The sequence below is a fragment of the Oncorhynchus gorbuscha genome, unplaced genomic scaffold (genome assembly GCF_021184085.1).
Source record: "Oncorhynchus gorbuscha isolate QuinsamMale2020 ecotype Even-year unplaced genomic scaffold, OgorEven_v1.0 Un_scaffold_726, whole genome shotgun sequence".
Taxonomy (NCBI): Eukaryota; Metazoa; Chordata; class Actinopteri; order Salmoniformes; family Salmonidae; genus Oncorhynchus; species Oncorhynchus gorbuscha.
In genome coordinates this window covers 413-13063 of record NW_025745781.1, presented here as the reverse complement: position 1 = coordinate 13063, position 12651 = coordinate 413, and the positions used below count along the sequence as shown (strand labels likewise).

The 12651-nt window shown below is 42.8% G+C and overlaps 1 protein-coding gene across 1 annotated transcript; it reads left to right on the top strand.

Moving 5' to 3' along the window:
- Positions 1–4971: 4971 nt before the first annotated feature.
- Positions 4972–12427, top strand: LOC124019931 (myosin heavy chain, fast skeletal muscle-like; the record flags this gene model as incomplete). The annotated part of the gene is made up of 13 exons (XM_046335378.1): positions 4972–5050; positions 5468–5513; positions 5647–5874; positions 6204–6350; positions 6559–6715; positions 7654–7681; positions 7939–8047; positions 8214–8306; positions 8481–8541; positions 8670–8768; positions 9103–9206; positions 10453–10591; positions 12309–12427. Coding segments are annotated over exons 3-13 (1272 nt in total), but the record flags the coding sequence as incomplete, so codon positions are not given.
- Between the last annotated feature and the right edge of the window lie 224 nt (positions 12428–12651).

The following is a 12651-nucleotide window of genomic DNA, read 5'->3' as shown; positions in this document are numbered from 1 at the left end:
TATGCTAAATATCAAAGATATGCTAAATATCAAATAGATGCTAAATATCAAAGATATGCTAAATATCAAAGATATGCTAAATATCAAAGATATGCTAAATATCAAATAGATGCTAATGGGACTCATTAAGTGAAACAACTATCAAACTGTAAATTAATACGCTACATGACCAAAAGTGTGTGAACACCTGCTCGTAGCACATCTCATTCCAAAATTATGGCCATTTATATGAAGTCAGTCTCCACTTTACTACTTTAACAGCCTCCACTCTTCTGGGAAGGCTTTCCACTAGATGTTGGAACAGTGCTGCTATAACAGCCTCCACTCTTCTGGGAAGGCTTTCCACTAGATGTTGGAACAGTGCTGCTATAACAGCGTCCACTCTTCTGGGAAGGCTTTCCAATAGATGTTGGAACAGTGCTACTTTAACAGCCTCCACTCTTCTGGGAAGGCTTTCCAATAGATGTTGGAACAGTGCTACTTTAACAGCCTCCACTCTTCTGGGAAGGCTTTCCACTAGATGTTGGAACAGTGCTGCTATAACAGCGTCCACTCTTCTGGGAAGGCTTTCCAATAGATGTTGGAACAGTGCTACTATAACAGCCTCCACTCTTCTGGGAAGGCTTTCCACTAGATGTTGGAACAGTGCTGCTATAACATCCTCCACTCTTCTGGCAAGGCTTTCCACTAGATGTTGGAACAGTGCTACTATAACAGCCTCCACTCTTCTGGGAAGGCTTTCCAATAGATGTTGGAACATTGCTGAAGGGAACTTACTTCCATTCAGCCACAAGAGCACTAGTGAGGTCGGCAGTGATGTTCAAACACCCAAAGGTACTTGATGGAGTTGAGGTCAGGGCTCTATGCAGGCCAGTCAAGTTCTTCCACACTGATCTTGACAAAACATTTCTGTATGGGGCTCGCTTTGTGCACAGGGGCATTGTCATGCTGAAACAGGAAATGGCCTTCCCCAAACTTTTGCCACAACGTTGGGAGAACAGAATCATCTAGAATGTCATTGTATACTGTATCCTTAATATTTCCCTTCACTGGAACTAAGGGGCCTAGCCCGAACCATGAAAAGATCCCCAGACCATTATTTCTCATCCACCAAACTTTACATTTGGCACTACGCATTCGGGCAGGTAGCGTTCCTGCCAAACACAGATTCGTCCATCGGACTGCCAGACGGTGAAGCGTGTTTCATCACTCCAGAGAATGCATTTCCACTGCTCCAATGGCGGCGAGCTTTACACCACTCCAGTTGGCATTGGGCATGGTGATCTTAGGCTTGTGTGCTGCTGCTCGGCCATGACTACCCATTTCATGAAGCTTCCGACGAACAATTCTCGTGCTGACGTTGCCTCCTAAGGCAGTTTGGAACTCGATAGCGGGTGATGCAACTGAGGGCAGATGATTTTTACGTGCTTCAGCACTCGGCGGTACCGTTCTGTGTTCTTTTGTGTCCTACCACTTCGCGACTGAGCCATTGTCACTCCTAGACGTTTCCACTTCATAATAAAAGCACTTACAGTTGATCGGGGCAGCTCTAGCAGGGCAAAAATGTGATGAACTGACTTGTTGGAAAGGTGGCATCCTATGACGGTGCCACGTTGAAAGTCACTGAGGTCTTCAGTAAAGCCATTCTACTGACAATGTTTGTCTATGGAGATTTCATGGCTGTGTTCTCGATTTTATACATCTGTCAGCATTGGGTGTGGCTGAAATATCAGAATCCATTCATTTGAAAGGGTGTTTACATACTTGTATGCATGTATGTATGTATGTATGTATGTATGTATGTATGTATGTATGTATGTATGTATGTATGTATGTATGTATGTATGTATGTATGTATGTATGTATGTATGTGTGTGTGTGTGTGTGTGTGTGTGTGTGTGTGTGTGTGTGTGTGTGTGTGTGTGTGTGTGTGCGTGTGTGCGTGCGTGCGTGCGTGCGTGCGTGCGTGCGTGCGTGCGTGCGTGCGTGCGTGCGTGCGTGCGTGCGTGCGTGCGTATGTATGTATGTATGTATGTATGTATGTATGTATGTATGTATGTATGTATGTATGTATGTATGTATGTATGTATGTATGTATGTATGTATGTATGTGTAGAAAAGGCCCATGGAGTTGGTGGAATAATCCTTTAATTCATTGCCATTTACTCAGCTGGGCCAGGGGCGCTTTAATTAGGTCAGGTGGAAATGTCCGACACATCTCAACTCCATAAAAGGAGGAAATTGCCATCACCTGATCTCGCTGCTTTGTCTTCCTTAACTCCATCTGATCCAGATGTTCTGTGCGTCCATGAATCCACACTACTCAGTAAATATACCACTTTATGGTTAAAGGAATTCCTGCCTCAGTCTCATCCATTCCTCTGTCACCTGACACGTGACCACCTGTTCACCTTCACTGTCAGTCATCCTACCTGTCCAGCTACCCACACAGATTCCAATAATCTTTCAATGGTCCTTCGAGCAGGATGATGACTGAACCAAAGACAGGTGAAAAGGAAATGGAGGCGGAGAGGGAAGAATTGTCTCCACTGGAAGGAAGAAGAGAGGAGGAGAGAGCAGCTGAGGGAAAGGTCTTGGAACAAAGGAAATATCCAGGAGCTAAGCCTAAAGCAACAAAGGCTTCATCCTCAACTACCAGCAGCACCAGAAGAACCAGGCAAGCACCTGGTTATCTTAAGGATGATGTGGTCGAGGTTCCGACATCAAAGGGCAAGCCCACCAGAGCTCAAAGAGTTGATGGATCAACTATACGTTTCAGCCATCAACCATCCCCTCTGAGCCAAGGACCGGAAACTGCTTTGGAGCAGGAAAGTGGTCTACGTGAAGAACCTATGGAGGAGGTAACTCCCACTGCACAGGTCGACCAGCTTCCAGAGGCAGGCTCCGCTCACCCCTTAACTAATGGGAAAACGTCGAAGCACTCTAGACGGAGTGGGAGTTCGACCAGTGGATACCCCTTTGGAAGTGGCCATGGCAGCCGCCATTCACTAGCCCTCAGCGATTCACAGACCGCTGTCCTACAAGAGGAGGAACGACAGGCTGATGAACGATGTCACCAATTGGATGTGCAGGCCCGTAGAGCTCTACAGGAACGGGAATTCATTGCCAAGGACCTGGCACAGCAGCGACGGCACCATCAAGCCAGAAGGGAATTGGAGGAGGCACGGATGGTCACATCCTTCCTGGAGAGGAACGAACAGGGAGTTGACCTGACCACCCCTCCACATGGACCTGAACTGTCTGCCTTTCTTTCCCAATCTGCCCCTCTGGTACTGCATGGCACACAGTCCCCGGACGCTCCGGGGTCAACAGCCAACACGGAGCACGGGAGACAGGTCGCTCCGCCAACGCCCTCTATGCCAGTGACACAAGTTAGCATTCCTCCATCTGGACAAAGCATCACTCCTTCGCCTTTCCGCCAATTACCAACCAAGGTAAATCGTTCCTTTCGTCCAGGGCCAGGCCAGTCCTCAAACAACAGGTCGGAGGGCTCTCGCCCAATTCCGGCTGCCACAAATGGAGGGTCTGGGACAGTAGGGGACAGGCCCAATGAGGCCACAGTGGGCTCATCAGAAGTCCCGGGTTTATCCTTCACGCAACCAGAAGAGGGAGCCAACATTATGAAACTTCTAGTAGCCTCAGCCTATGGAATTCCCAGACCCAAACTGCCATACTTTGAAAATGGAAAGGAGAGTGAATTTGTCCTTTTGGAAATGGCATTGGAGAGCCTATCTGTCGGAACGCTACAAATACCAAGTACTAATGGATCATTTGCGGTTTCCCAGTGCATACAGGCTGGCCCAATCCTTTGTGCACTCCGCAACACCATACACTGCAGCTCTCCAGGCCCTGAAGGCGAGATATGGTGAGCCACGTCAGCTGGTCCAGAATGAACTAAACAACATCCTGAACACGTCTCCAATTAAAATGGGAGACCATGCTGCCTTCCAAGAATTCTCCCTGGCTGTCCAATCCCTGTATGTATGTATGTATAACACTTCTTTGGTTACTACATGATTCCAAATGCGTTATTTCATAGTTTGGATGTCTTCACTATCAATCAATCATTCAAATTGATTTAGAAAGCCATTTTTATTACATCAGCCAATGTCACAAAGTACTATACAGAAATCCATCTTAAACCCCCAAACAGCAAGCAACGCAGATATAGAAGCACGGTGGCTAGGAAAAACTCCCTAGAAAGGCAGGAACCCAGGAAGAAACCTAGAGAGGAACCAGGCTCTGAGGGGTGGCCAGTCCTCTTCTGGCTGTGCCTGGTGGAGATTATAACAGAACATGGCCAAGATGTTCAAACGTTCATAGATGACCAGCATGGCCAAGATGTTCAAACGTTCATAGATGACCAGCAGGGTGAAATAATAATAATCACAGTGGTTGTAGAGGGTGCGACAGGTCAGCACCTCAGGAGTAAATGTCAGTTGGCTTTTCATAGCCGTTCATTCAGCGTTAGAGACAGCAGGTGTGTTAGAGAGAGAGAGACCAATTACTCTACAATGTAGAAAATATGAAAAATATAGAAAAACCCTTGAGTTGGTGTGTCCTAACTTTTAACTGGTTCTGTATATATACAGTTGTTGATGAGGATTAATGCCACTAAACTGGAACTAAATGAGATCAGATTAGATTTTATAAAAACTATTTCAGGATATTGAGGCAACAGGGATTCCATTACAGTATTTGAGGGTCAGTGGTAGTAACATTGGAATCAATCTGATTAATCAAACTTTTGATATTGTCATAACTATTAGGTATGAAATCTCTCATTTATGTTAATGTAGTGAAATTAAATTCTTAGAAAAACGTGTCATTTAAGAGTAATGTAATGGGAGTGTGGTGCTCCTGTAAGTGGGAGGTGCTAGTGAGACACAGAAATAAACACCTCTCTCATACAATTCATGTCCTTTCCCAGAGTGGTCCATAATTAACTTTTGCCTGGTTGACACTTCCAACCAGATATAAGGAGGCTGAGGCCCCAGCATCCATAAGTCAGATACCTTCTTCCTCTGTGGTAAGACCTCTCCACCTTCTTAGATGTTTACATTTATCTCATCTTTGTACTCAGCATCTGAGGCAGTAGCTAACTGCACTGTTTGAATTGACTTCTGTAAGATTTTACAATATTAAATCAAGTGGCATTAAAAATAATGCATTTTTCATGTGTTTTACTTCAAATCTGAGACTTTAATTTACAGTCAAAAGGGGTGCTCTTGCACTTGAAAGGGTGTTCTAGAATGTAACTGGGTTTTATGGGAATTTATTTGAATTCCTGACAGAATGTCTGGATGTGTAGTAAATTAAAGTTACCAGTTGCACCTGTAGTTGAATATGACATGTAATGATTGAGTTAAATGTTTTCTAGCCCTTTAGGGGTTCAATGACAAGGCTTTAGACTTGTGGGTTTTCACAACACTCTCTTGTTTCACAGGGTCCTCTAAGAAGTACACATTCATCTGTAGGAAGGGTAATAGAAGGTGAGACATGGTTTGACTCTTCACATAAAAAGTGATGAGAATATTTGGTTCGAGATACCGCTCACCTAACTCTGTTGACTGGGGAGGAAGCACCACAGAGTCAATCATGTTTCTTGTTTCATCTCTTTCCTAGTTATCCGTCACCATGAGTACGGACGCGGAGATGCAAGCCTACGGCAAGGCTGCCATATACCTTCGTAAATCTGAGAAGGAGAGGATGGAGGCACAAGCCATGCCCTTTGATTCAAAGAACGCCTGCTATGTGACAGACAAGGTGGAGCTGTACCTTAAGGGTTTAGTCACTGCCAGGGCCGACGGGAAATGTACTGTAACAGTCACGAAACCTGACGGCACTAAGGAGGTAAGTCTGATCTGAAAAGTATTCAAGTTCAAGTTTGTGCAAATCACTCTGATTCTTGAAAAGTGCAAAATCAAACTTCCAATGTTTTTGTAAGCAGAATATAACCTTCAAACACATCATCTTTAACGCAGCTACTTAACAATGGCATAGATTGTTTGTAATTGACTAGTCAAGAAACACCAGTTATGTGTCAGTGGGTGATAACTAAGTAGTTGGATTAAATGTTGATGTGAATTTTTAAAAAGATTCAACATGTATTTAATGAGCAAAAAGCATTTCAGTCATGTCCACTTTGACCTGTGTGTAATCTAGATTTCTGATGGTTTCAGGAAGGAAAAGAGTTCAAAGAGGCAGACATCTATGAGATGAACCCCCCTAAGTACGACAAGATTGAGGACATGGCCATGATGACCTACCTGAATGAAGCCTCTGTGTTGTATAACCTCAAAGAGCGTTATGCAGCATGGATGATCTATGTAAGAAACCTGCACATACAAACACACATACATGAACATAATAAATACACACATACAGTACTACACATAAATGGACGGTAGAAACCAAAACATATCAATACAGTAAACCCACATCAGTTTACCAAGGTACACCCACATCCTCACATAAATCCAGGTAAATGTCAATCTGACTTTGTTAATCTCCTAAATTAATTATGCTTTCATCCAGACCTACTCGGGGCTCTTCTGTGCCACGGTGAACCCCTACAAGTGGCTCCCTGTGTACGATGAAGAGGTTGTCAACGCCTACAGAGGGAAGAAGAGGGTGGAGGCTCCACCCCATATCTTCTCCGTCTCTGACAACGCCTTTCAGTTCATGATGATTGGTACGAAATCTCATGGATGGATGGATGGATGGATGGATGGTTGGATCAATCAATCACATTTATTTATAAATCCCTTTTTACATAAGCAGATATCAGAAAGTGCTTATACAGAAACCCAGCCTGAAACCCAAGACAACCTAAGAAAAGACCTAGAGAGGAACCATGCTCTGAGGGGTGGCCAGTGCTTTTCTGGCTGGAGATTATAGGAGTATATGGCCATTAAGGCCATACAAGATGTTCAAATGTTCATAGATGACATGCAGGGTCAAATAATTATCACAGTGTCTGTAGAGTGCAATAGGTCAGCACCTCAGGAGTAAATGTCAGTTGGCTTTTCATAGCCGAGCATTCAGAGGTCGAGACAGCAGGTGCGGTAGAGAGAGAGGGAGAGTCAAAAAACAGCATGTAGCACGTCAGATGAACAGATCAGGGTTCCATAGCCGCAGGCAGAACAGTTGAAACTGGAGCAGCAGCACGACCAGGTGGACTGGGGACAGCAAGGAGTCATCAAGCCAGATAGTCCCGAGGCACGGTCCTAGGGCTCAGGTCCTCCTCTGAGAGAGAGAGAGAGAGAGAGAGAGAGAGAGAGAGAGAGAGAGAGAGAGAGAGAGAGAGAGAGAGAGAGAGAGAGAGAGAGAGAGAGAGAGAGCTTAGTTCATAGAGGAACCCAGCTAAGAGAGAATTTCACCGGACTTAAAGGTCAAGACCGAGAGATGTCCATAAGTGTATATAGATCTCAAAGTCCATAAGTGCTAATGGATGGATGGATGGACGGATGGATAGTTGGGTGTAAAATCAAATCAAATCCAATTCAAATATGCTTCAGAGTTTTGTCATCTAGGTTAGAACAATTTGCTGGAAATTAAATTCATGCGCATGCAATAATGTACCCAAAATGTTGCTTGAGTATGATAAGCAATGTGTTTTTTTGGTTCCAGATAAGGAGAACCAGTCCGTCCTGATTACGTAAGTTGTTTACTAAAATGTCACTTGAGGAAGTATTTCTATTGTGGTGTCACTTGGTGTGATGAAATACATGACATTATGGATGGATTAGAGCATCAGGTTCTGTGTAATAACGAGTCGATGAGAAGGATTATTTGTTAAAGACTTATGTCAGAACACAGGTTAACAGTGTATTTTTCTACGCTATTTCTTAGTGAAATACAATCTGACACTCAAACATGTAACTAAAACCCCTCTTTCTCTGTCATATAAACCAGTGGAGAATCCGGTGCAGGAAAGACTGTCAACACCAAGCGTGTCATCCAGTACTTTGCCACCATTGCAGTGTCTGGTGGCAAGAAGGAAGCAGACCCCAGCAAAATGCAGGTAGGTTGTTCTTATGTTTGACTTTTAATCACATTTCAGTTTGGTTTTCTGAGCAAACTTTTTTTCCAGCTGTGAATCATGTTTCAAGAAATTTGTTCAAGTCATAGAGAAAAACAAACTTGACCACTTTTCCCGTTTCTGAGAAACTTGTGTTTGTCTCAATCAGGGGTCTCTTGAGGATCAGATCATTGCAGCTAACCCTCTGCTGGAGTCTTACGGTAATGCCAAGACAGTGAGGAACGACAACTCGTCTCGCTTTGTAAGTATGAAGGGCATACTGTGGAAGTTACCTCATATTGGAAACATTTATTTCAGTAGTTCACTATTGTTAAATCAATAGATGTCCAACAAACTGTAACATTTAAAGGGGTCTATCAAAGTAAAAGTTTAGATTCATTTGTTGACCTATTTATAACCCCATGCTCTACTACAGGGTAAATTCATCAGGATTCACTTCCAAGCTGGTAAACTGGCTAAAGCTGACATTGAAACCTGTGAGTTGGTTTTGATTGTTTCTCAACACTTTCCTAAATTCACACAGATTATTTTTAGGAGATCATATCATCAAATTTGATTTCATATTTTTTTTTCTCTCTCTCTCTCCTCTCTCTCTCTCCCTCAGACCTGCTGGAGAAGTCCAGAGTGTCCTTCCAGCTGCCCGATGAGAGAGGCTACCACATCTTCTTCCAGATGATGACAGGCCACAAACCTGAGCTAGTTGGTACGACAAAGTAGAGTTTTAGGGGAAATTATTCCCACCCCCATCTGTGGAACTTGTTAAAAATATTCATAGTCCACACTAATAATACTATTACAATGAGTACATCCAAGGTAACAAGGCATCTAGACATGGGTCTGGTCTCTGGGAAATATCTATCAAGTAATGCACTGTGATGCACTAGTCCACAAGTCTCAGTCTCCTCTTGTGATGCTATTCATTATATACTACATGTATCCTTGAGTCCATCTATTGAGTAAAGGAGGGAGAGATACTGAAGTTAGAACAGCAGAATTCTAAGAGATTTAACTGACAAGCTGTTCTCCGCTGTCCACAGAATTGGCGCTTCTCACCACCAACCCCTACGACTTCCCCATGTGCAGTCAGGGACAGATCGCTGTGGCCAGCATTAATGACAATGAAGAGCTGGATGCCACAGATGTGAGTCAAACAAAGGGTTAACCAAACTCTAGATATGGAATGGATAGGACCACCATACACACTGAATGTACTGTGAAATTCCAACTTGCTAGGAATTTTCATGTATTTTTTGTTTGATTCTAAATGCCTTGTGTTAGTCTAGTGACTCCCCATCCCGCATGTGGGAGCGTAATCATCACCTGACACTAATTAGCATAACGCAACGGACATAAATATCCCTAGAAAATATTCCTATCCATGAAAATCACAAATTAAATATATTGAGACACAGCTTAGCCTTTTGTTAATCACCCTGTCATGTCAAATTTTCAAAATATGCTTTACAGCCAAAGCAAGACAAGCATTTTTGTAAGTTTAGTCGATAGCCTAGCATAGCATTTTGTCCAGCTAGCAGCAGGTAACTTGGTCACGGAAATCAGAAAAGCAATCAAATGAAATAGTTTACCTTTGAAGAGTTTCGGATGTTTTCACTCACGAGACTCCCAGTTAGATAGCAAATGTTCATTTTTTCCAAAATATTATTTTTGTAGGTGAAATAGCTCCTTTTGTTCTTCACGTTTGGCTGAGAAATCGCACGGAAATTGCAGTCACGAAAACGGCGAAAAATCTTCCAAATTAGCTCCATAATATAGACAGAAACATGGCAAACGTTGTTTATAATCAATTCTCAAGGTGTTTTTCAAATATCTATTCAATAATATATCCATTGGGACAATTAGTTTTTCAGTAGGACCGTTTGGAGTAATGGCTACCTCTGTATTTTACGCGAGAATCTCTCTGGGAGCATCAGGTGACCACTTGCGCAATGTAGCCACTTACAGGTATTCTTCAACATAAGTGCGGAAAACTACACAATGCTGTATACACCTTCGGGAATACGGAGAAAGAGTTATCTGGTTGATAGCATCTTGTCCTGACAAAATATCCCGTTTATTACGGGAACGTTTTTTTTTCTCCAAAAATGAAAATACTGCCCCCTAGTCACATTAAGCATGAACGTAAAGGAACACTTAATTCCTTCACACTTTACCTTGAGGCACATACATTTAAGACATCCACAAGAGAGCGCCACTATGTGTCCTGTGGAACTGTGTAAAACTCATTTTGTGCTGCCATCTACTAATGTGTTGGCCAAGAGTCAAATCTATCCATCCCATTTGTTCTGCAGTGAGCAGCACAGAACTGTAGTGTAACTGACCGAACTACCGTTCAGTTCATCACTGTTGTACTTCCTCTTTAATGCCAGGAAGCCATTACCATCCTGGGATTCACTAATGAGGAGAAGCTTGGAATCTACAAGCTGACAGGAGCTGTAGTGCACCATGGCAACTTGAAATTCAAGCAGAAGCAGCGTGAGGAGCAGGCCGAGCCAGACGGCACAGAGGGTGAGTCCCACTCACAGACACTCAGACTCAGACTCATACACAAACAGCTATTTGAGAATAAGCAATTGATATAATGATACAAAACAGTGAAGCTATAAGACAGTTTTATACAGCAATAGTTCACAATCTATATAGTTAGCTCTACGATATGACTCCTATCTCACTCTTGTGGAAATATTCTGTCTCAGAGACAGGCCCCCTTTGTACTTTGCCATCGGCCACAAATACAGTTGCACAAAGTTCATTCTGACCCATAACACATGAATCACTGCTACGAGGGCACTTTATGAAACATACTAAAACGTGGTCAAGTCAAATAATTAGTCCCTCATCTGGAACGGTGATCACTCACATGTTCCACACCACCTAGAAGACATATGGCCTTGAACAGGGAAGATAAAGAATACATGTTTAATCATTTTCTCTCCTTCTCCACTTTCCGAATCATACATTAAACTACTGATAAATGATCCCATGCTTCTTGAATATATGAGTTGAATTTAAGACTCAAACACAGACACTGGCAGAATGTACATCTAAAGACAGGAGTGTATTCATGTACTACATGTCAACATATAGTATATTCATGTGATATTTCTAGCATTAACTTTGTCCTTGTCTTATACTGTCGCCAGTGGCATGTTAGTGACACATCAGTATCTCAATTTCTAGTCTAAATTACTAAATAACATTTCAAAGTGTGCAGACCCCCACAATCAACCTAATACCCCCAAATAAACCTTTTTGGACAATCCTAAATCAGTTACAGGTAACGGTTGACCACCCCTCCTCCCTTCCAGCACTCATTCTTCTGGCGTCTCTTTGTTTTCTTCTTAAGATAGCGTTGCAGTTTATCCTCACGATGGTACACATGGAACTCATGCCTGTCAATGTGGATGGCCCTTGATAATGTCCCGATATCAATATCCCCAAGCAGACGAAACTCTCACCTGAGAATCACAACTGTTCAAACCCTTTCAAATGTCAAAGAGAATTACAACTGTTTGCAAATTGTCTTATGCTCCCCCTATCATATCGGCAACCTCATGGCAGAGTTACAAGGTCAGGGAGTCAGAGAACAGCAGACGCAATCTGGTGAGATGTGAAACAACAACAGCAATACACTACTTACTAGCATTTACCAGCATTTACATATTATACTGAAATCTCACCCAGTGTCTCTAGCCTTTGAGTGATCAGGCCTCACCAGAAAGTCAGAGCAAAGGTCATTCAACACCATTAAGTGAGTGTTCTTTCCCCTTTCAGAAGAACACGAGTTATCAGTTTCCTTCAACTAGGACATCTTTCCAGTAGGAAAACCCTCTCAATCACTACTGCTAATACACATGGATCACTCTCAAACAATGTTCTGCTTTTACCCCTATTGCAAGGTTGAGAAACATGCAAAACAAACATGATAACTTTCTCCTTATTGGAAGGCATTGTTTTCATTTTAGTCTAACAATGTTACTCTTAATAAAGTAGGATTCGTTTACATTGAGTGTTCGTCTTTTAGTGGAGAATTTCCATTACAAAAGTCATGCAGGAGAGTTTTTGGAAACCAAATTCCAAACTCCAGAAATGATTTGAAATTATGAATAATGGAGAAAATCAAAACCTAACTCACAAAAAAGTTATCCAAACTATTTTGTCAGTGTGAAATCAGAAACAAGTGATCTTGTGTCCCTGAATCTGTTGTTGTTGGTTCTCTCTCCAGTGGCTGATAAAATCGCCTACCTGCTGGGCCTGAACTCAGCTGAGATGTTGAAGGCTCTGTGCTACCCCAGAGTGAAGGTCGGCAACGAGTATGTGACCAAGGGACAGACTGTGGCTCAGGTAAGACTGCCAAAGACAGCATCTAACATTTTCTGAGCACCGTAATTATTTTGGGGATGAGTGCATTGCTTTTTAAAAATTGTGATGCTGTTTATCCCAAGGTCTTATCACCTTATCACCAGACATTGTCAGGACCCGGTTACAAACTCAGGTCTCCGGTGTGAGAAACAGTCACTTAGTAAACTGAGCCACTAATAGCCAGCAGAACCCAGAAGATGAGGCAG